The sequence below is a fragment of the Leuciscus leuciscus genome (genome assembly GCF_965113295.1).
Source record: "Leuciscus leuciscus genome assembly, chromosome: 23".
Taxonomy (NCBI): Eukaryota; Metazoa; Chordata; class Actinopteri; order Cypriniformes; family Leuciscidae; genus Leuciscus; species Leuciscus leuciscus.
In genome coordinates this window covers 4,148,538-4,169,078 of record NC_138747.1, presented here as the reverse complement: position 1 = coordinate 4,169,078, position 20,541 = coordinate 4,148,538, and the positions used below count along the sequence as shown (strand labels likewise).

At 38.9% G+C, this 20,541-nt stretch overlaps 1 protein-coding gene across 7 annotated transcripts in view; it reads left to right on the top strand.

The window, feature by feature from the left end:
- camta1b (calmodulin binding transcription activator 1b) overlaps window positions 1–20,541 on the top strand; it is a 291,768-nt gene that overhangs the window by 121,720 nt on the left and 149,507 nt on the right. For all 7 annotated transcript variants that reach the window (XM_082155754.1, XM_082155750.1, XM_082155751.1 and 4 more), the window contains one exon: window positions 16,379–16,446. In XM_082155754.1, coding sequence (XP_082011880.1) covers window positions 16,379–16,446 — 68 coding nt within the window. The remainder of the gene's footprint in view (window positions 1–16,378; window positions 16,447–20,541) is intronic.

Below are 20,541 nucleotides of genomic sequence, written 5' to 3'. Positions count from 1 at the left end.
GACTGTATAATGGAAGATATGTTCATGCAGTCATGATTGTGGATAGCCAGCTCCAGAGACACATGTAATGTGATTCTGACACACTCATGACACTTCATTACGATGATGGATCCATGTGGTCTGCAGAAAGGGAACATTATTGCTCCGTTCCGGAAAATAGTGAGCTGCCTGTGTTAGGCAAACTGTAAAGCAGCGCGAATCCTTTAAGTCAAAAGAATCAGATAACCAGTCAATCTAAAAATAAGCACAAAATGTTGATTATAAATATACTCATATTTCATTCAATTATACAAATGATTGATGAACATCTTAATCAAAGAAAATATTTTCTATTTTATTCCGATCACCAAAATAAATAAATAATACTCTCTTAAAGAAGTGTGAAATTAATAATTATAGTCTTCATCAACAGAAAGTAATCAAATGTAAAACCACTGCATAGTCTTCACTTTATAAATGAAATATAGATTAATCCTACTAAATCTACTAAAGAGCAGTGAGTGATTTAATTCTTTGTCTTTTGATTAACTTTGAAACAGATGTCAACAGGTTTATTAGGCTGCTGTCACTTTAAGACCGAATGTACGGATCCAATATACTGTTACACATGCAACTTATTTCCCAACTGTTTATGTTCACTTAAGATATAACCGATGGTGTTTAAGCGAAGACTCACCAAGCCGGCCATTTTGAAATATTTCTGTGTGTATTTGACCGTTTAGGCGCAAACCTGAAACCCAAAGTTCACTTTGCTTGTCCATGTTCCACTCCGTCTCGGAGCGCGCGCACAGAAAGCTTGGGAAACAGTATCTCCTTCACGGCTTAATGCAGTTTTAATAACTCTTTTTATTATCGAGCACGTCCTGCAGTTTAGCAACAGTAGACTGTATTTTCTGACAATCACTGATCTGATTTGGATGTTAAGTTTGGGTTGTTAGGGAGGAATGAAAGTGCACCACTGTGAAGGAAAGAAAAGCTCTAAAATCGCACAGCTCTAGTTTCTTGCTGTCGTTTCTGTTGTGTTGCTGTTGTTGCAATCTCTCCACAAAGACGTTGCTAATTTATTATCCTTTTCACCTGGTAGAACTGCAAGTCCAGCCCCCCAAAACTCTGTTGTCGTATAAATGAACAGCCAAAACGCATAAAAAGCTTTCTGTTTTTAGTTGAAAATGGTGTTGTGTAATGCTCCCCAAGTCTGCATCTATTTGATCAAATTTACAGTAACATCTGTAATGTTGTGAAAATATTATTTAAATGTATTATTGTATATATATATATTTACAATGAAATGTATTCCTGTGATGCAAAGCTGAATTTTCAGCATCATTACTCCAGTCTTCAGTGTCACATGATCCTTTTTGTGAAAACATTTGTGCTGCTTATTTATTTAATTCATTTGTGTGCGCGTGCGTGCATGCATGCGTGTGTGTGTGTGTGTATGTGTGCGTGCGTGCGTGTGTACGAAACCCCTAAAGGGAAATTGTGATGGTGAAAAAAGTACATAAAAATTAGATGGGAGGAAAACATTTTATTTCAATGCTTTTTCATTAATCTGAAACCCTGACTATGGAAGCACTGAAACCCTGACTATGGAAGCGCTGAAACCCTGACCATGGAAGCTCTGAAACCCTGACCATGGAAGCTTTGAAACCCTGACCATGGAAGCTCTGAAACCCTGACCATGGAAGCACTGAAACCCTGACCATGGAAGCACTGAAACCCTGACCATGGAAGTTCTGAAACCCTGACCATGGAAGATCTGAAACCCTGACCATGGAAGCACTGAAACCCTGACCATGGAAGCACTGAAACCCTGACCATGGAAGCACTGAAACCCTGACCATGGAAGCACTGAAACCCTTACCATGGAAGCTCTGAAACCCTGACCATGGAAGCTCTGAAACCCTGACCATGGAAGCTCTGAAACCCTGAGCATGGAAGCACTGAAACCCTGAGCATGGAAGCACTGAAACCCTGACCATGGAAGCACTGAAACCCTGACCATGGAAGCTCTGAAACCCTGACCATGGAAGCTCTGAAACCCTGACTATGGAAGCTCTGAAACCCTGACTATGGAAGCACTGAAACCCTGACTATGGAAGCTCTGAAACCCTGACTATGGAAGCTCTGAAACCCTGACCATGGAAGCTCTGAAACCCTGACCATGGAAGCTCTGAAACCCTGACTATGGAAGCACTGAAACCCTGACTATGGAAGCACTGAAACCCTGACCATGGAAGCTCTGAAACCCTGACTATGGAAGCTCTGAAACCCTGACTATGGAAGCTCTGAAACCCTGACTATGGAAGCACTGAAACCCTGACTATGGAAGCTCTGAAACCCTGACCATGGAAGCTCTGAAACCCTGACCATGGAAGCACTGAAACCCTGACTATGGAAGCACTGAAACCCTGACCATGGAAGCTCTGAAACCCTGACTATGGAAGCTCTGAAACCCTGACCATGGAAGCTCTGAAACCCTGACTATGGAAGCACTGAAACCCTGACTATGGAAGCTCTGAAACCCTGACTATGGAAGCTCTGAAACCCTGACTATGGAAGCTCTGAAACCCTGACCATGGCAGCTGCTAGATGACTGCTTATTAGCACCTGGTCTATCTTGTAATCTCTCTCTATCTTGGCCAGTCTGTAGATGTTTTTTTGTTTAGTTTTTTTGTTTTTTTTGTGCTTTGGGCTGGATTAATGTGGCACTTTTCAGTGCTCTTGTGTTTTTGTCTGAGCGTTGTAGCAGCAGTCAGGAACAGTGATGCATGTTGGGGAATTAAATTACTACTTGGCTGCAGTTCTCTCTCAAATATATCTTTTTTACTCTACAAGTTTATTTATTTGCTACTTCCTTGCTGCACATTTACCAAAAGTAAAAATCGCTCATGGTTAAGTAACAATAGCTATAATAAATAGATTAGTCTTTCTCCAGGAGAGTGATGCAACTGTTATATCAGAGCAAAACATCTCAAAGCATTTCCAGAGAGGCAAAGCGCCCATGAAAGCAAATCTGGGTACTCGCTTTCCCGGCACTCCTCTTTAATTTAGATGAAAGAGGAGATTTCCTAATCACTTACAGCCCTCTTACTTATTTTTAAATCATGTTTCAAAATTTAGTCTCTTCAGTGGTATATCCATTTTGGCCACAAAAGCAGCTGAAATGGACCAGAAAATGAGCATAGATTTCATGATAATGTGTGTGGTTAATATGAGCAGCATCTTGGACAGCAAACAAAGTAAAATTTTTATAATATTTATTAATATTTTATTCAGCAAGAATGCATCAAGAATGAATCAGTGACAGAAAAGACATTTATAATTATACAGAAAATGTTTTAAATAAATGCTATTTATCAAAAAAAAATCAGTTTTTAAAAGTATTGAGCAGCAGAACAACATTTTTACAGTATTTTTCTGTATTTTCAAAAATAAAAGTAAGATTGGTGAGCATAAGAGACTCATTTCATAAACATTTTAAAAATCTTATCTACCCCAAACTTTTGAACAATAGTGTATATCAACCAAACACTTGCATATGATATAAACAGTTCTGGGCGAATATGCCGCCATCCAGGAGAAAGTTGGTGACCTTCACCGCCACATTGCTCCCTTTATTGCCACATCAGCACCGAGTTCCAGCCGTGCCAAACCGCCTGACAGCCGGGCTGCCTCGCCAAACAAAAACGGCCGACCGCTGACGTTCTGACAGGGCAAACACACACCTTAATTAACGCCTGTCACGATCCTCTGATTAAGGGAAAGATGAATCTGTGCCGGGATTCATTGAGCAGGGTGGAGAAAGACACACAAGTATTGGAAAATTTCAGGTTTGCAAACAAAGTCGCAATCTGAGTGAAATTAATGCAACGTTGGGGGGAAGGGGGAGGAATTTAAGTTTCTGACACTGAAAGGCAGTAGAGTTTCCCACTGGGGAGTAGAATTAAGACATAACATCAAACCCTAACAGTTGTGTAGGGATGCGAATGGGAATGGTGAGGAATGCCAATTCCACTCAACTTTTTTAATGAATTTGTGCATGAGTTTTGAGGAAGAAAGAATGCACAGTGTTTGGGTTGCAAGGTTATTTATTTTTTATTTTTTTAAAGCTCAGTTTCCTTTGCTATTGTTACTCACTCAGAAAGTGAGTGAGTAACAGAACATCCTTTACAGGACATCCTATATAAATGAACAGGAGATTTCTCTGATTTTTTCAGTTAAATGCTCAAAGCTGTGAAAAATTGTTATCACATTTTTTTTGTCAATTATTGTGTTTCATAGTGCATTTCTAAAACTGCAATCGCAAACTATCTACACACAGAGATCCTCCATTGACTTAAAATAGCAAAAGCTACCCTGAGAAAATGGCAGATGGCAGCAGTTACCAAGGCAGGATTGGTTTATCAGAGGAACAATGAATCACGTGGGACGATTTGTCGATTCACATTCACAGACGAACACTGATCACGACAATGGCTCTGATGCTTATATTGCATATTTTACGTCCTAGAACCAAACATCATGGCAATCATTTCAGTAATTGTTTTTAAAATGAATCTGTTCTCGATTCCCAATGTACAGTTCAAGCATTCTTTCAGAGTGCACCAACACACTCTATCCCAGAGTATTTGTATTGGCTTTCTATGAGCAGAGTTCATCGGCATCTGTCTGCTTGTCTTCCATAAGGACTGTTTCATCTGTACCCATCATCTGCACATGTCTGTTCATCTCTCTAGCCTTCAGCCATTGATTTCGATAGTGCAATAATATATGAGTTGTACCTGTGACAGATGGACAGCTCCTGCGGAGATGGGGTTCAGTTCTTATAGCTCACACTCAGTGGAAGAGGAGGGCAGGAGGTTCTGATATGACTCAAATGGTTGGAGACTGAACTCTGACCTCAGGGAAAGCAGCAGGGTTTCGGTACGTGAGATGATTCCTCCATCTCAAAGAAACTTCACATTGTCCATCAACTTTTCTCATTTATCACAGTTAGGGAACTGGGAAACTGTTAGTGGGGTTAATTAGCCGCAGTGCTGAGCTATTATTGTGTGCTGTAGAGTATAAACCCGGGGAGCTGCGTTAAAAGCCACCGCCTGCAAATCCTTTGTGTTCCATAAACAAAATATGCTAAATGCTCAGCATGTTAACTTAGCATGTTTGATTTGGTAAGTAGATGTAAGAAAAAAAACAATGTCCCATAGATCAGGGCGCTTCAACGGGGGGTCTCTGACCCATGGGGGGTCCATGGCGGGACTGTAGGGGGTCCACAAATTATTGTCGGATCACAAACATTTTTATTTCGTGAAAGAATGGAAATGTGCTAAACGTGTTTACTTCAACCAAAGATAAAGCTAAGATGTTAGTTAGTTCAGCTTAATGTTTCATTGATACATACATCCCACATTACATTCGAATTTCACTTTTTATATTAATATACAATTAAGTTTATGAGCCTGTACTTCGATAATGAGTAATATTAATGCCTTGTAAACATCATAACAACGTATGTAAACAGATTAATGTGGTACTACACTCATGCCAATAAAGGCCAGGCTAAAAATGCAACATTTATTTTTTATTTACAATGGCAATTGTATGTATGTGACCCTGGATCACAAAACCAGTCACAAGTCGCACGGGTATATTTGTGGCAATAGATTACCAATACCAATACATTGTATGGGTCAAAATTATCTATTTTTCTTTTATGCCAAAAATCTTTAGGATATTAAGTAAATATCATGTTCCGTGAAGATATTTGGTAGATTTCCAACCGTAAATATATAAAACATTTATTTTTGTGAGTGAATGCTGCACAATCGCCAACATAAATGACAACTTTAAAAGATTTTCTCAATGTTTTGATTTTTTTGCACCCTCAGATTCCAGATATTCAAATAGTTGTATCTCTACCAAATATTACCCTATCCTAACAAGCCATACAGTACATCAATGGAAAGCTTATTTATTCAGCTTTCATATGATGTATAAATCTCAATTTAAAAAAAAATGACCCATGTGACTGGTTTTGTGGTCAAGGCTCACATGTGTGTAACAAGGCTCTGTCTCTCTGTTCACCAAGGGGGTCTTGCCATGAAAAAAAAGATTCCTGTTGTATTTCATCACATTTATTTTATTTTTTTATGCCAATGTATAATAATAATAATAGTAATAGCAAACAGAAACATCAGATTAGGGTTTTGCATCATTCAAAACTGAATTGAAAAAGCCTTTTAAATTCCTGAACAAAGAAAATAGTGTGTAGAATTGTAATGTGAATTAGAATTTAAGGAAGTACAATTACAATAAATTATACTGGAACTAGAAAAGGAAAGTTTGTCAAGACAGACTTTTCCGTGTTGGCTTGACAAAGCCTTTTTTTGAAAGTTTATAAATGTCTTTTTTAGGTTTAATTGGCCTTATAGTTTGACAGACTAGTGGATAAATAAATTAACTTTCATTGTATTTTCCTGGGTGGAAGAACACGTAATGTGTTGTGAAATTATTATTAAATCAGGGATTGAAACAGAGCCAATTCTTAAATTCTGAATTTTGCCCAACCCTGGAACAAAGCCTAATGGATTCAGGAATAAAGGAGCCTTTCAGTTTCTTCCATCTTTGTCATCCTAAACCTAGAAGATGAAGTGCTGTAGACATTTTTAATGTTTTTAAAGCAGAATGGATTTTAGCATGGTAAACCAGAGTTGTACACTTATATTGGCAGCTGAAATAATAGTAGAATTTGTTTGTTGGCACACACACAAAAACAAGTAGCCTAAAATTACTATTCCAAGACAGATGTAGACCCCCAAGACTTCATAAGATCATAAGTATATTTTTACCACTATTCCATTATTACTGCAGAACAGTCTTGCACATGTTGAGAATTGTGTGCTTGTTTGTGTCTTGGATGCATTTTTAGCTTATCAGTGAGTTGTAGCGTCAACCTGGTGGCACCTCTGATCTGGCATCACCAGGTTTGGAAGCACTGAGGAAATTCAATATTCCATTGTGTCACCAATCGAGCGCGAGCAGCAGCCTCGATCCCAGGCGAGGACGAGTGCCACTGCATTTCTGGAGTAGATCCCGGGTGAGCCCAAGCGGAGGACGCGTCTCTCCTCCTTCCTGTCTCTGTCGGATCATGTATTCCGGATGGGGCCCACGTGTCGTGGAGGAAGCATGAAACGTTCCATCATTCCTTCCCCACCGGGGCCTCGCTGGCAGAGTCGGGGCGGCTCCTGGAAGCTTCTGCCTGGGATATGACCTTCACTCCCTCTCGTAGTAACAAAAGGTGGAGCGCATGTGTGGATGGTGGCGCTTTCCTCCCTGGCTGTACTTTTTGTCTCGTGATAAAATGAAGAAAAAAAGCTGCATTGTTCGTTGAAATCTGGCCGCCGGCGCAGGAAACATCTTGTTTCTAGCCATCTTTAGCTTTGTGGGTCCAGAGCTTTACTGTATGTGACACTTGTTTTGCTTTTGTGGTTTTAATTAATCTGCAGAAGCAGCTATTAATTGCCGTCGCTGTCCGTCTCGCGCACGAGCTGTAATGTGAATGATCTGAGTGAACTATTTACTGCTTCGCTGTGCATGTGGGGAGTTAAACGAGAGGAGAAGTTCAAAACAAATTAAAAACTTTTAGGCTTTTCCAATTATGGGGAAAATTGCTTGGATGAAGAAATGCAATTTAAGTTTTTCCAACTGTAAATATCCCTGTTTTAGAGAAAGCTGTGGGCTAATTAGATGAATTAGCTTTTTATTGACAACTAAATTAACCAGAATGATTATTTTTAGTGGTGCTTTCGAAGGCTGTTTGCTATTGTCGCTGCTGTCGGTTATAAATAAACCACACATGTAACCTATCAATTACACAGCAGAGATTAATTTCATGATTGATATTTGATGAGTGTGTAGTATGTAGATGAGTGTGTCACTCGTAGGCGACACTCCATCTCTTAAACTGAATAATTCTCGTGCACACAGTAATGGGAAAATCACATCACCTATAATAATGTGGCTGCTATTTTTCATTAATGGCTGACCCTCTTCTCTGTCTCTCTCTTTGGCTGTTTCTCTCTCTACCGCTCTTGACTATCTGATAACATCCTTGCAAATGATAGTTTCATTTTTATCATGGAAGTCAGCAGCCTTGGCACTTGGACAGGGAAAACAATCTTGCTAAGTGCCAGGTTTCAGCCCACTTCTCTCTCTTTCTCTCTCTCTCTGCCTCTCCAACACAATAACGCCCTCTCCTTATCATTGCTGGAGGTTTACAATTGACCAAAACAAACAAATAACCCAAGAGGGGCACAAGGCCACTGCAAAACAACACAGAGGAAAGAGAAGATGAAGGGAAAGAACAGGGGAATATAGACAAATAAAGAATAAAAGCCTTTAAAAAGACAAAATAAGGAAAGAGACTGAAGTCTGAAGATGGAATAAGGAGAAAGTGACAACTCAAACTCTACACCACCTTTTTGCATTTACGCTTTATGTATTTTACTGACACTTTCATCCAAAGTGATTTACAGAGCATTTGCCCTTTGGTTACTTTGGTAATAGAAGCCATTGGCATTGCTAGCACCTTTTGATACTAGTTAAGCAACAAGATTTTTTATATATATATATTTGACTGAGTGTTGGCGAAGCTTCTTTGACACTGTAGTTTGCAAATCTGCAAGACAACAAAAGTAGTTAAACAACTTATCTTGAAAATAACATGTATTTTTTATTTTATTTCTTCATTAGGTAATGATGCTAGCAACCCCAAGTTATGGGTTCAATTCCCAGTGAATGCTTGAACTGGTAAAATGCAGTGTGTGTTGTTTTAGATAGAAAAGAAATCTGACAAATGCATAAATATAGGTTAGTATAACATTTATAAATTCTTCTCATTTCTCCATTGCCCTCAAATTGAGCCCTTTTTTAACACAAAGGTTGGGATTTATACATGCAGAAACCAATTTCCTTGGTCTCTGTGTTCTTTCATAATTCATAAAAGCCATGTGTCCTGAAACCTGTTGTCATATATTAATATTAATGACCCAAAACAAACATCATCACCCAGCGTGACTGATTGCACTCCACACAAATGTTTACATCTCTTTGAACAGCTGGAACTGCAGGTTAACCTTAAACAGCTGCTGTGCCGCAAGGTCTGCTGGGATACACACCTGCAAAAATATGAAAACAACAGAAGTAGAACTTTAGCCCACTTGCCCCTCCACGTCTCTCAAACCGCATAGCGAGAGTTATTTTCTGTGCTGAGGTGACAGCTTTGCCTGCCAGCTCTCTGTATCAAACAGCTGGAGATCTGTGCGTGCATCTAATGCTAAAACAACCTGGATGTTTGTGGTCTGTGTGCTGGTGTTGGGCTAAAGGTTATGAGATCGAGTTGAGCAGCTGTTTGCCATAATCCTCTAGCAATCAGGGAACTTTAAACAATTGAAAGTAGACAAATAAATAGATATTTACAATAGCATTCACATTTTTAAAAGCAGATGAAGACATCAGTGTATTTCCTTCTCATTCATTCATTCATTCATTCATTTATTATTTACTATTTATTTAAGTGTCTTTTTAAATATATTTTGACTTTAAGCACATTTTATGTTTAACATTTATTTCCTTCTCATATCATTCCATTTTTAATTGTATCTCTTGTTGCTTTGCTTGTTCTGTTTTCTCTTATTTTATTGTATTTTTATATTTTGTATTATTTACTGTTTATTGCTGCATTTTATGTATGAAAGTTACCATAGAAATTATATTTATTATTATTATTATTATTATTATTATTACTTTTTGGTCTTAAAGCCAACATGAAATGGCATTTAACCCCATTTTAGTTACATAATTTTTTCAAAAAGTGTTTAAAACATATATCTGTATTTTTTATTAGATCTGTGTACTGTTGTTGTCTCTGTTGTCTACTGGAAGCTTCTTCTTCACCGAAACAAATTCACCTTGTGTGTGAACATACTTGGCAATAAAACTCGTTCTACTACTTCTACTTCTTCTAAAATGAGTGGTTCCAGAAAAGTCTCTTAGGAAATCATCCTGTCTTTGGGTGTTGAGGAATGAATGAATTTATGTTCTGCATTGTACTTTTAAGGTAACATGTTTTGACAAGCACTTGTTCATACTTACTGTCCCGCTCATGTCCTATTCTTAGGACCCCTTAAATGTGTCCCAATGGTGTAGTAACACAACGGACACAACTATCGCTTGATTAATTAAACCACTTGACTTAGTTCTTCGTTTATCCGAAAACACTAAGATGGCTCCTTGAGGACCAGACTCAGGACCTCTCCATGACCTGGATCCCCATTAATGGTCCTCTCACCTTCTCTGCCCTTCTCTGGCAGCATTTCTTATACTTCTTTCAAAGTATGCCACAGTACATTTCTCCAGTCCTCTGCCAAACTGAGAGAACATCAATCTTAGACCACTATGATGTCCTTTGCACCTTCGCCGAAGTCTTTCTCCTTGAGCAGCGTCTGGATGGCCCGACCACACACACATCCACTAATCAAACCGGGCTTTGGAGCGGCATCTCCACAAAGTGCAAGAGAGACATTGGTAAATGACAGTTAAAGGAAGCATTTATCTTTCTTCTGCAATAAGCTGCAGAGACTCCTGAGCGTGGTGTCGGTCTTGGCTTGTGTGTGCGAGTGCGGACAGTACGAGGACCGGTATGGCGGACACGAGCGTTATGATTAATGGCTCAATTTCCTCTCCCACTTTTTAAAGTGGATTGTCAATTTGCTCTCTGTGATTTGGTGACGTCTCATCTACTGAGTGGGTGGAGAGACAATGTAAAAGATTGTGGATGAGCAGTTTGATTATGATTATTGAGATGACAGCGAGACTCTATGGGGGACTTCATTGCTTTTTTCCTGCTGACTTTGGGAGGAAAGAAAAAGACACTTTAATTTGAAGTGGAAGCAGACTGGAGGACGTCTCAGTGCCCTAAAAGAGCATGTTTATGGTATCATAATTTGTCATGTCATCTTACACTGATGAAAAGTTTGGAATAATTGCGCTTTTTTTTTATGTTTTTGAACGAAGTCTCTTATGCTCATCAATATGTATTGTACATGAATGTCTCTTCTCACCTTAGACTTTCCAGGCTGGTGGACCAGGCGGCCCTTAAGGAATCCTACGGTTAGACAGATTGGAAGTGATGGTGTGCTCAGAACAGAGCTGACTGTACCACTTTGTATCGTCTGCCGCTTGATAATGTCTGAGTGTTGGTTTAAGCACATTCGGTGCAGTTCAGCGGGGTACACTCTGACTAATATTCATTTCGGAAACTGCCAGCCATCTATGTAACGCAGGTTTTAAGGGTACCTGTGGGGACCATGGCAGGAACCAAGTGTGATGGAGTCTTACGCTAATGAATCAGGGCACGTATTCAAAAACGATCTGTCGTGCAAAATTTTCTTCACCCTGCAGCAAATTGTGGAGGAGAGTATTTTCAGCAGAATGATGACTCTCTCCGGTTTTCTTCACGGTGCCACGGGGAGCACTTTGGGTTTAAAGTTCATTCGAGCTTGGTCAAATGAGAGTCAGTTTTAGGATGACCCTCAGCAGAACTCCAAGGCCTCCATCTCAGCTTAAATTAGAAACTTAATATGAATTATGCAGAGATTCAGAGATGTAAAATCACATTTTACAAGCAGTGTATTAGGGATGGGCAGTGTTTGTCAGATTTGTCAAGACTGTTCAATTCAGTGAACAAATGCTTGAAGTTATTCTGCTCTTCTGGCAGTGTACCGTATTCATCTTAATAAGTTTTAATATTTATTTAATATTTTAAAGTTTTAATATGACATAGTTCTATAAAAAATGTTTTTAAAACCCATTAAAATCCTGCTGTTTTGGAGCACATGTGATGAATAAAACTGTAAAGTACTGCCAAAAATCGTGCTGGAACAAATCTTACAATTGCAAACAAAGCCTTTTGTGACATTTTCATGATTAATCATTGATGTCACTTCTGATTCCCATCCCTAACATTTAAAAATTATTTCAGTCATTGGTATATTGCATTACCTCACCATGGATCTAGTAGAAGACTTTTTTTGATGTAATTGCCATTTTTGCCTTGACTAATTCTGGAGTGTTCGCCATGGTCAAACAACAAAAGACACCCCTCAGCTCAAGCGGGGCCGGCTTGATCATTTAAACAAAGTGCTTCATCAACTTTGAAATAATAGCTGGAGTAATTGAACTCGATAGTCATTACGCCTTTTTCACAAGCACGACGGTGATGTGAAATCCACACGTTTTCCATGAACGCTTCCCTTAAATAAACCTGTCAGGGAGTCACACTGTTCACGACTTCTCTTTCATATTGGGAACAACAGAAGGAGACGGATGGCAGGCCTGGCCTTTTGAAACAGGTAGCAGGATTTGCTCATGTCTTTCTTTGGTGTTGAATTGTTAGAAGCGTTTCAAAGATCATTTTCACAGGAGGCCGATTTGCATTTCATAAAGTTTAGCAACAAGCATTCAATATGTAAGCCAGAGAGAGAGAGAGAGGCATTGTCTGGAAGGAAAAAGACACTTCAGTTTGTCTGGAGCGCTGGATCTTTCTCACACACCTCTTGACTCCCGTTTACCCCTACTATAGTTTAAAGAGCGCTTTGAGGAGTTTCACATTTGTCGGCTCCTGAGTGGCAAACTTGGAGGCGCTCATTGGCAGTCAGAGTGAGGCGTCGGCGCCGCCCTTCAGGTTAACTGCGGGTTAGGGAAAGAGCCGCCTGGAGCAGGTTCGCTAGAATCCGAACGAATGGCCCCCGGGGTTCGCGGGAAGTCAGAGGGAGGGGGAACGGGATAAACGAAGGAACGGGGATAGGATGTTCTCTGGCACAACGCTGAAGCCCCGAGGCCTTCATCTTCATTTCAATGCAAAATGACTTTGTCATATAATCTCTTTGGTGACTACAGCTCTGAGTTAGGAGCACGGAACAGAGGAATAATAAGGCAATGAGAGCAAAGAGGAGGGGAGGAGTGCTGGGAATGTATATGGAGCACAAAAAAAGCAAGCTTATCGAAAATAGAGGAAAACTAGGCTGAGAAGGGACAGTAAAGATGAGCGAGCTGCTGAGAATTGACTCCTTAATAAACAGAATTTGACAAAGGCCCGGCTCCCCGATGCTCGGTATCTGTCTTGTTGCTTGTTTGCCAAATTACAGCGGGTCATTGTTTTTCATTCAGTCCATCAGCGGCAGTGCCAGGACACTCCCAGGGTCCCAGCATAACAAACAATCCGACAGTGAGAATAGAGGCCCCCAGCCCAACGGTAAACAGGAGAACAAAGAAGTGTGTGTTACGGTCACATAAGGTGATGGAACACTGTGAAAAATATCACAGAAAACAATGAAGGCGGCCATTGGTGTGTTTGGCACACCACTTAGACATTTGAAACTTTCAGACAAAGCTTTTGTCAGACAAGCCAACATTCCAACACTTCCTTTCTAGTCAAAGGAATAGTTCTCCCCAAAAATGTCATCTTCTGTCTCATTGACTTCATGTCATTCCAAACCTTTATGCATCTCTACTTTTTTTGTATGAAAAAATTCAAGTCAATGAGGATTGTTGTTTGGAATTCTTCAAAATATCTTTGTGTTCCACCAAATCATCGGGTTTGGATCAGCATGAGAGTGACTAAAGGATCATTTTCATTTTCACAATATTAATTTCAGTTCATTTTAATTAAACTTTCTTAAATTCAAATAGCAATTGAATTGAAATTCTATTCTACTTGAGAAACTGAATGGCTCACACTTTTCCTCTTTCCTCTTGGCTCTTTAATGCGCTTCTCATTTCTCCTCTGTTAGGCCCATCCCTTCCCTCTTTGCCTTCAATAATGAGGCCAGCAGGGTTAAATTGGCACTGCACAAGTTGGCTTCTCTAAATTGAAACCGAGAGAGAACATTGCCAGTTGTGTTCCAATACACTTCTCTAGGCCTTCTGCCTGTTTTCAGAACCGAGCCAAGAGAGCATATGGTCGCATGTAGATACACAGCGAATCTTTCGCGTGACTGTCAGCCGAACACTCTACCCTCCGCTCTGTTGTGAAGAGCATCCTGATGTGTCTGTCCTGTAGACGTGTGGCACTTGTTACCCAAATCCCCTCTCTTTAGCCACATTCTACTTAATATAAAGAGCAAACAAGTGTGATAGAGCTGTTAACGTATATGTGACGTACGTCGTCTCTGTATTCTAGAAGCCCAGACACTCATTCTCCTCACGCTTTGCTAAAATGAGCCCACTGGTGCATAAAATGAGATCGGTCTTTCAACTGATCTCAGAATTCAGGCACAAGTAACTCATGTGCACGTGAATGTTGTCTTAAGCGCTCCGGTGGTGGTCGACGCAGGATCTGACTCTTGTCAGAGGAGTTGATAGTCGATATGGCATGCTGATTGGCTGTAGGGCTCGAGATGCAGTTGGGCCCTTGTGACTGTGTAATCTGGCTCCTGACAGCTGCACAGCGGGCCGTCTGAACACTTTACCAATACCCCGGAGCGACGGATGAACGATGGTCATCGTCAGGTCATCTAGAAACATCCGCAACTCTTGTATCTCGGCATGGAGACGGACGGGTTACTCATACTAATGCTCAAAACCGCTTTACACAAGATCATGTTCTCGGACAACATTCATTAAGTTTATAAGACTGTGTTTTGTGGTGTTTCAATTGAGTACTCTAGTTTTATAAGGGCTGCTAGAGGAAAGCTGGTCAATTTTACCACACCTGAGAGAGAGTAAAACTCAGTCGGATAGATTTGGTTTTAGTACTTTTAATAGGTCTATTAATATCAAGGGCAACATGTCACCTGTTATCTATCTATCTATCTATCTATCTATCTATCTATCTATCTATCTATCTATCTATCTGTCTGTCTGTCTGTCTGTCTGTCTGTCTGTCTGTCTGTCTGTCTATCTATCTATCATTCTTTCATTCTATCTATTGTTCTACATATCTATCTATCTATCTATCTATCTATCTATCATTCTTTCATTCTATTTATTGTTCTACATATCTATCTATCTATCTATCTATCTATATATCCATATATATATATATATATATACCATTCTTTCATTCTTTCATTCTATCTATTGTTCTACATATCTATCTATCTATCTATTGTTATTTCATTCTATCTATTGTTCTTTCTATCTATCTCTCTATCTATCTATCCATCTATTATTTCATTCTTTCTTTCAATCTATCATCTATCTATCTATCTATCTATCTATCTATCTATCTATCTATCTATCTATCTATCTATCTATCTATCTATCTATCTATCTATCTATCTATCTATCGTTCTTTCATTCTATCTATCTATCCATCCATCCATCCATCCATCCATCCATCCATCCATCCATCCATCCATCCATCCATCCATCCATCCATCCATCCATCCATCCATCCATCCATCCATCCATCCATCTATCTGTCTATCCATCCATCTATCTATCCGTCCATCCATCCATCGATTGGTCCATTTATATATCTATCTATACATTCATCCATCCATCTATCTATATGTCTATCCATCCATCTATCTATCCATCCATCCATTCATCCATCCATCCATCCATCCATCCATCTATCTGTCTATCCATCCATCTATCTATCCGTCCATCCATCCATCGATTGGTCCATCTATATATCTATCTATCTATCTATCTATCTATCTATCTATCTATCTATCTATCTATCTATCTATCTATCTATCTATCTATCTATCTATCTATCTATCTGTCTGTCTGTCTGTCTGTCTATCTATCCGTCCGTCCATCCATCCATCCATCGATTGGTCCATCTATATATCTATCTATCTATCCATCCATCCATCCATTCATCCATCCATCTATCTATCTGTCTATCCATCCATCTATCCGTCCATCCATCGATTGGTCCATCTATCTATCTATCTACAGTATCATTCTTTCGTTCTATCTATCGTTCTAGGTCTATAAACCTTCAAACGTTTTAAACTTGAATTTAAGTTGATTTGAATTGCACTCAACCCTGGTGTTTACATGATGCCTCAAAGTATTTCCAAGAACACCATTGTACATGATACTTTGCGTTTTAATAGTGTGACCAGTGGAGAGAAGGCGGGAAATAACAGAACAAGGAAATGGGGAATGTTGTAAGAATGTGTGCTGAGTGACTAGGATTTTTTTTTTATAATAGAAAATAAAGCTTATCCTAACTGATATCTTAGTTGATAATGGAACTCTAACATTGTAATGTTATTGAACTAGACAATTCGAATTTTTAAGACATGTTTTAGACGGTAAAAAGAGCACAATCTTGAATATTTCTTCATTTGATCTGTTGCAGGAGATTGCAGCCTACTTGATAACGTTTGAAAAACATGAAGAGTGGCTGACGACGTCCCCCAAAACCAGGTAAGATGACACGCGTGGCAGCGTCTCCTTGTTTTATATGTAGAGTGTTACCTGAAAAGCAGAAAGGTACTGTACATTTCAGTACAACTGCCAGTTCCTGCACATTTCACGGGCATGTGCAGACAGATAATGGAATATTAATGACTATTTATAATGCAAGATGTGGCCAGGTCTATTAGCTTAATGCTGTCTTTGCTCACCAATGCCATTAATGTGGGTGGTAATGTGGTGAGATCGTAGAACATCACCCTACGGTGATAAGGGCTTAGCACGAAATTTACAGTGTTACTTGATTTACGGAGCAGCGATAATGAAAAAGCTTTTTACTTGTAATGCCAGTTTCTATATCTATCCAGAGAGATAACAGCTGTGATATGATGATGAATGCAAATTAAGATAATATGTGGTTATATATGTAGCACACATCAAGAGCTACCAAATGGCACGTAGATTAATTTTAAACTGTGACGTTCCAGATGTTTTCAGTGCGGTTTATTTCTATAGAAGGCCATGCAATTAAATGTAATCATGACATAAGGAACTTGAGAGTAAAGACGCCGATATCCAACGGTACCAAAAAGAGCAATTTCGCATGCTTATCTGCAGTGGTCCGGAAAGATAAGTTTGGATTTATTCATAAACAGAAAACCGTGGAAAGAGCAAGTGTTTGCATGGGAGGCAAATCAAGGGAAAGGGAAAATGTGGGCAGACAAATCACCACGGGGTTTCGGGTTCAAGAGCTGTTTACATGGCCAGAGGTTACCTGGCCAGCATCTGGACCTGTCATTCACCCAACGTGTACACACACATTTGTAAGTACAGCGAGCAGAAGAGGCAAATAAGAGCTGCTTTACTGAGCACACAGCCCATCCAGTCTTGTTGAAACAACCTTGTTTTCTTGCGTAACGGTATTTAGTGATTCAGCTCTGACATCAGATACCAAATGACTCATAAGATGCTTTTTGATTTGTTTGTATTTTAGGCACACCGACACACACACAGTGCCCCCAAAATATATTTTAGGAATTAAGCTGCACATCAAAATGCCTGAGTGTCATTGCATTAGATAACAAAATAGCAAGCGTCATTTATTTTGATGAAAGAAGCTAGGGCTGTGCAATTAATTGAATTTCGATTTCAATTTCGATTTTTGCTCCCAACAATCACCAAAATAGTATAATCGAGTAAAAACGATTATTTTGCCATTTTCTGTTTTGAAAGAACGCTCTTATTTTGTCTTGTGTTCTGAATGACACGCGCACATCCGCCCTTCCCTATGCCGTAAACTCTCTCAGCTTGAATGTTTAAACTGATAAGACTTGAAAAGAAGTGAAAATGATAAACTTTAGTTACGATGTAATGCTGGCCCGATTGTACAAGTGACAATTCCATCATGTCCCGACTCATAAACGCGAGAGTGTAGTTTCGACGCTTGCCTTGTCCAACGCATTTTGAGAGACAGAGAGAGAGAGAGAGAGAGAGACGCAGCACCGCTGAACACTCACGCGCTGAACACAATTGCGTCTTGGAGAAAGTTTTTAAATTATTGATTTGATTTTATAATCTTTGTGGATTCATTTAAGATACTCATACAATCTACATGCTAAAGTGAATCAATGTTTGTGGGGGAATTTCCCGCATTATAAGTGCTAGATCTGCGGGAATTATTAAAATACTCATTGAAGGAGCCTATTATCTGTTACATTATTTATTTTAATAGTTCAAAAAGTACAATCAATGTTCAAATTTCGATTTTTTAAGAATTGTTGAAAGGTGTGTTTGGTGACACTTTACAATAAGGTTCATTAATTAGCATTATAACTAACTTACCTTTGTTAAGATTAACTAATAATGAACAATAATTCTACAGCATCTTAGTTAATATTAATTTCACCATTTACTAATACGTTATTAAAATGAAAGGTTGTATTTATTAACATTAGTTAATGCACTGTAAACTAACATGAACAAACAATGAACAGCTGTATTTTTATTAACTAGCATTAAAAAAGATTAATAAATACTGTAACAAATGTTTTTCTCATTGTTAGTTCATGTTAGTTAATACATTAACTAATGTTAACTAATTAACATTATTGTAAAGTGTTACCGTGTCTTTTTAATAAATGCAACACGTTCCCAGTCATGTGAAATAATCGTGTTACATAATCGTGATTTCAATATTGACCAAAATAATCGTGATTATGATTTTTTCCATAATCGAGCAGCCCTAAAAGAAGCACATGTTTTTCAAGCAGAACAAAAAGAAGTTCGTTGGCTTAAAGTAATCAAACGATTATACGCTCAGAAAACACGCATTTCATATCCAGAAATGTGGATATTTTTTGCCGGATTTCATTTACAGCATTCCAGTGATCGTCTACTGTGAGGTTTTGATTTGGATGAGATTTTTTTTTAGCAATATTTGGCTTATTCTTTTTGAAAACGAATAGAGTTCAAAAGTTTGGGGTCAGTAAGATTTTTTATGTTTAAAAAAAAAAGTTTCTCATGCTCAACAAAAATACAGTAAAACAGTTAAAATAACTATTAAAATTATTTTAAAATATGATTTGTTCCTGTGATCAAAGCTGAATTTTCAGCATCATTACTCCAGTCTTCAGTGTCACATGATCCTTCAGAAATCATTCTAATATGATGATTTGCTGCTCAAGAAACATTTCTGATTATCATCGATGTTAAAAACAGTTGTGCTGCTTAATATTTTTGTGAAAACATGACACTTTTTTTTTTTAGGATTGATGAATAGAAAGTCCAAAAGAACAGCATTTATTTAAAATATTTATAAAAAACAATATCTTCACTGTTACTTCTGATCAATTTAATTTGTCCTTGCTAAATAAAAGAATGAATTTATTTCAAACGTTTCAAACCCCCAACTTTTGAACAGTAATGTACCTTTTAAAAAACAATTTGATTTGCTTTTAGAGAGAATCTGTGTGCCCCCATTATGTGGGTCACATGAGAAAAGTGCATCCAAATTAGAGCTTAACGATGAAGCGTTAATGATATGATCGCAGTGTGTGACAGCGGCAGGACACAGAGCAGCAGGGAAGAGACTGCCGGGCAACTGTCCTCTACACACACACACACACACACACACAAACAAACATGTAAACACAAGTGTTCCCACTGAGTCTCACACACATGCACACACACACACACAGCCCCTCGCCGCCCCCGGCCTGCCTTTACATAATGGCTCTGATTTCAGTCTGCAATTTGCCATGGCTGTTTAGTGCAGCGCGTGCTTTCCTGCTCTTAATGAAGCTTGTGTGACTCCAGGCTGTCTTCAGGGGTCACAACCAGTGTCAGTTCACACTGCAAGCGACGACTGGAGATACACAGCCGACATCAGTCCTAAATGCTTCCACACACACATTCATCTCGTAATATAATTAAAGCAATGAAAGCACTGCTATGATTGTGTCGTCGTATTAATTTGAAGTTAAAAGAGTGCTTGTATCTCAGTAGTGACTCTTTATGGAACGAGCGGTTGGGTAATTCACTCATGATATCTCATCTCAGGATATTAATTTGTTTTTATAGCACTGATAAGACTTTTAAGGCCAGCTTTGATGTGTTTTTGTTGTTATTTGTCGATTTGCGCTAATATTCATACGGTGCTGTTGCTTGTTCACACGTATGTTGCTCTGCTGTGCATTGTGTGAGTTTATTGGCCAGGTGTTCCTGCTCTGTGTATTTGTATTCATAAATGTGTCCTGGCGTGTGCATATGTGCGCATTTTAACCTTTATGTGCCTGTCAGGTCTTGGCATTGCCACTGCTGTGTGTGTGTGTGTGTGTGTGTGTGTGTGTGTGTGTGTGTGTGTGTGTGTGTGTGTGTGTGTGTGTGTGTGTGTGTGTGTGTGTGTGGCAGCTTCAGTGTTTCCTGGGATTCAGTATTCGAGGTAACAGCACTCCAGGGCCTTCAACAAGTACAGTTTTCTCCAAACATTTCTGACTATTAATTATAAGAAATATTTGTTATAAGAATTATTATTTAGAATTATACTAATCATTGTAAGAAATAGAATAAATTACAATAATGTGTAATAAAAATGATTGTAACAAAAAT